Source organism: Austrofundulus limnaeus, unplaced genomic scaffold (genome assembly GCF_001266775.1).
Source record: "Austrofundulus limnaeus strain Quisiro unplaced genomic scaffold, Austrofundulus_limnaeus-1.0 Scaffold2049, whole genome shotgun sequence".
NCBI classification, from domain to species: Eukaryota; Metazoa; Chordata; class Actinopteri; order Cyprinodontiformes; family Rivulidae; genus Austrofundulus; species Austrofundulus limnaeus.
Window position 1 is genome coordinate 1 of NW_013954451.1, and position 3,108 is coordinate 3,108.

The 3,108-nt window shown below is 44.8% G+C and overlaps 2 protein-coding genes across 3 annotated transcripts in view; one reads left to right on the forward strand and one right to left on the reverse strand.

The window, feature by feature from the left end:
* Window positions 1-255: 255 nt before the first annotated feature.
* LOC106536949 (kelch-like protein 40) lies at window positions 256-2,234 on the reverse strand (the record flags this gene model as incomplete). Its single annotated transcript, XM_014034313.1, is given in 3 exon segments — window positions 256-334; window positions 399-552; window positions 1,375-2,234. Coding segments are annotated over 2 exon segments (233 nt in total), but the record flags the coding sequence as incomplete, so codon positions are not given.
* The window catches only part of sars2 (seryl-tRNA synthetase 2, mitochondrial), a 14,223-nt gene continuing 13,349 nt past the window's right edge, over window positions 2,235-3,108 (forward strand). For both annotated transcript variants that reach the window (XM_014034311.1, XM_014034312.1), the window contains exons 1-3: window positions 2,235-2,525; window positions 2,706-2,801; window positions 2,962-2,991. In XM_014034311.1, the coding sequence (XP_013889765.1) occupies window positions 2,250-2,525; window positions 2,706-2,801; window positions 2,962-2,991 (402 nt within the window). In that variant the 5' untranslated portion in view covers window positions 2,235-2,249. The remainder of the gene's footprint in view (window positions 2,526-2,705; window positions 2,802-2,961; window positions 2,992-3,108) is intronic.

The following is a 3,108-nucleotide window of genomic DNA, read 5'->3' on the forward strand; positions in this document are numbered from 1 at the left end:
GGATATAGCTCGCTCACACCGACGACCTATCCACGTCATCATTTACCCAGAATGCTTTGTGTGTAAATAAAATGGCTCAATCCGTGTTAAAATATATTTTAAAAAATTTACAAAACTGAACAGCCTACAGTATTTTTACAGTCTTTATTTTCCAGTTAAAGTATATGTTTATCAAATAAAGTCTAATGTTACAACTAATCCTGGATCCCTTTAATGGACTCTTTGTTTTAGCTCTAAAGTGAGACCTGGTCATACCTGTGACACATGAACTTCTTCCCCTCAACGAGCAGAGTCACATCACACAGCTGCTGGGCGTCCAGGAGCTGCTTAATGCCTAAAACACAAACGAGCGTGAGAGGAGTGCAAAGGAGTCCAGAGGTGGCAACGGGGAGGCCTACCGTGTGTGATGTAGTCCCCCAGTGGAGTGGTGCTGTCGTCTGGGAAGTCTTCCTCCTCGGAGTCGCTGTCCGACAGGGGCTCCCCTCCCCCGCCGTCCCCGTCCTGCCACGGCTGGGGGCGCCACGTGACTGTGCCCCCCCGCACAGCGTTCATCTGAGGAGCACATGCCAAATGACAAATTCACATAATGTCTAAATACAGGCCTAAAAGAGTTAAACAGGAGCTTCTGAGAGTCAGACACTTATCTGTGTGGGGAAAAAATGAGGTTACTTGCTAGCAAAACGTGGATAGTATTTTTGTTTTGGGTGTCACGCCATTTCCTCCTACTTTAGTTAGTATTCAGCCCAATGCTATAACAATTGTAGAGACCCTGTGTTGAGATGGGACTGAGCTTCAGAGGGACGAACACAGACCTCCACTGATCCAGAGTTGATGGACGTCTTGTATATTAAAAAAAAGCACTTCAAGGACACAAGATTAAAACAAGGTTGAAGTGTTCGGCCTCTGTTGTAAATGGCATGTCTGAAAGAAACAAAACACTGCTCAGCACCAACCCCACAGTGAAGCATGGTGGTGGCAGCATCATGATGTGGGGCTGTTTTACAGCATGGACTGGTCAGAGCTGAAGGGAAGCTGAATGAAAAGGTATACTCAGTGAAAACCAGTTTGACAAGGGTCAGGGCCTCTGACTGGGACGACTACCTTCAAACATGACAACAACACAAAACTCTTCAGGGACTGAAAGTCCTGGAGTGGACCAGTAAGTAATGGGTAATGGATCCGAGTACTTTTCAAATTTTAATAAATGTTTTTTTAACTGTATACATCTGTTTTAACATAACAGGGTAAACAATGACTGTAGCATTAGGCTGCAATATACAATTTCATAAAGTGAAAGAGGTCTCTTGAATACTTTAAACACGCGGTTTTAAAGACAAAGCTTGTTGTTGTAGCATCTCTTTAGCTTTCCTTTACCTTTGCTCTCCTTCTCGTTTCCACCGTGAACGGTTATTAGGTCTCACTCTCAGTGAAAATTATGATCCAGGTCAGCTGTACCCAGGTGAACAGGTCGTTAATAGGCACTTGGCTGCATTTGGTTGAGAGGCTCAGCAGAACAGATCCGCCCGGCCTGTGGTGAAGCCGCGGTAGGCTAAAGGCTGCTCATCCAGCCGGGTGGACGCTTACCACCATCGAGTGGCGGAGCAGGGTTAGCTTACAAAGGACTGCTGCTTCTCCTGTGTGAGCGCCCCTCGTTCAGACACATATCTGCGGTTTGCTCACACGTCTAACTGGGTCGTGAAATGAGGAAAAAGTGTATTTTTTTTTATGTAAACTGCAGCGAAGTTGAGCTTGTGTCCGCCGCAGTCTGAACCGGATTACCGCAAAGGTCTACTTCCGCAGCTCCGCTCCTCTGATTGGCTGACCTTCCAGTGACGTATGTTTGAGTCGGACTCGTTTTTTTTTTTTTTTTGATAAACGCAAATAAAAATGTAACTTTCACGAGTCGCGCAAAAGTATTTTCTGACAATGATATCCATGATTTTAGGATTAGGTTAAAATATCACATCTATGGTGGTTTATTGAACGGGAATTCCGTTTTGACATCACTTCCGGATTCATGTAACATTCATGACAAATCGAGGCGAATTTCAGCCTGAACTTTTTAGTTGGGAGAACGACGAAATATTAATATAAACGCTAGAAAGGAAATATAAAACGAGCTATCAGAATAGCTTATTGTGAATCAGTTATAATTGTGTGCACAGATATAAAAATCAGCTGTTGCAACCACAAGTGAAGTGTTGTTGATTCCTACATTCATTGAACGCAACAACATCCGGTTCACAAAAATGGCGACCTGCATGATTGCAAGGGCCGGACGGGTTGCGTTAAGAGCGTTACAGCCGGTAGCCAGGCATTGTTCAAAGCGGAACACAGGCGTAACTGGCCCGCGTCGTCTTTCTGACCATCCTGGTGTTCGGAGCCTTTTGTACGAGCATGTTCGCGATGGCTACAGCGACAAGCCCGAGCTGGATATGCGAGCAGTTTGCGAGGAGACCGACAAAGTCATCGCTAATGTGGAGAGCAGGAAGGGAGACCTGCGAGGAGATGACGTCAGGAAAATTGTAAGTGGTTATTTGCAAAGGTTTGTGTCATAAAGGGAGTTATTTTCATCTTGTGCCCAAAGGAGGCTCTTAAACTTGAAGAAACCTCCCTTTGACTCAAGGTCAGCATGAAACACACCTGTTTTTTGCTCTAATGATTTGCAACTCCAAGTGTGTGTATTGTCTGTGTGTTGATTGTAGGTAAGTGTGTGGCAGGAGCTCCAGTCAGTGAGGACAGAAATCTCTGATCTGGAGGAGGAGAAGTTCTGCATCAGTAAGACGGTCAGAGCATTAGTGGTGAGTAAGGATCATTAGTGAAAAGTGATCTTGCAAAGTGTTTCAGTCCAAACTGGCCCCGACAAGGTTTTAGCAGGCCGTGTTCGCTCATTGTGTTTGTTTTGCATCTTTTGTGTCTGCATTTAGAAGAATAAAATTAATAATTTTCTTTATTTCACAGGCCCAGTATAGCAAGAAGGACCTCACTAATGTAAGTTCAGTTATCACCTGCTGCTGAAAAACAAAGGCAGATGCTTTTAACCGTGTGTGTGTGTGTGTGTGTGTGTGTGTGTGTGTGTGCGTGTGTGTGTGTGTGTGTGTGTGTGTG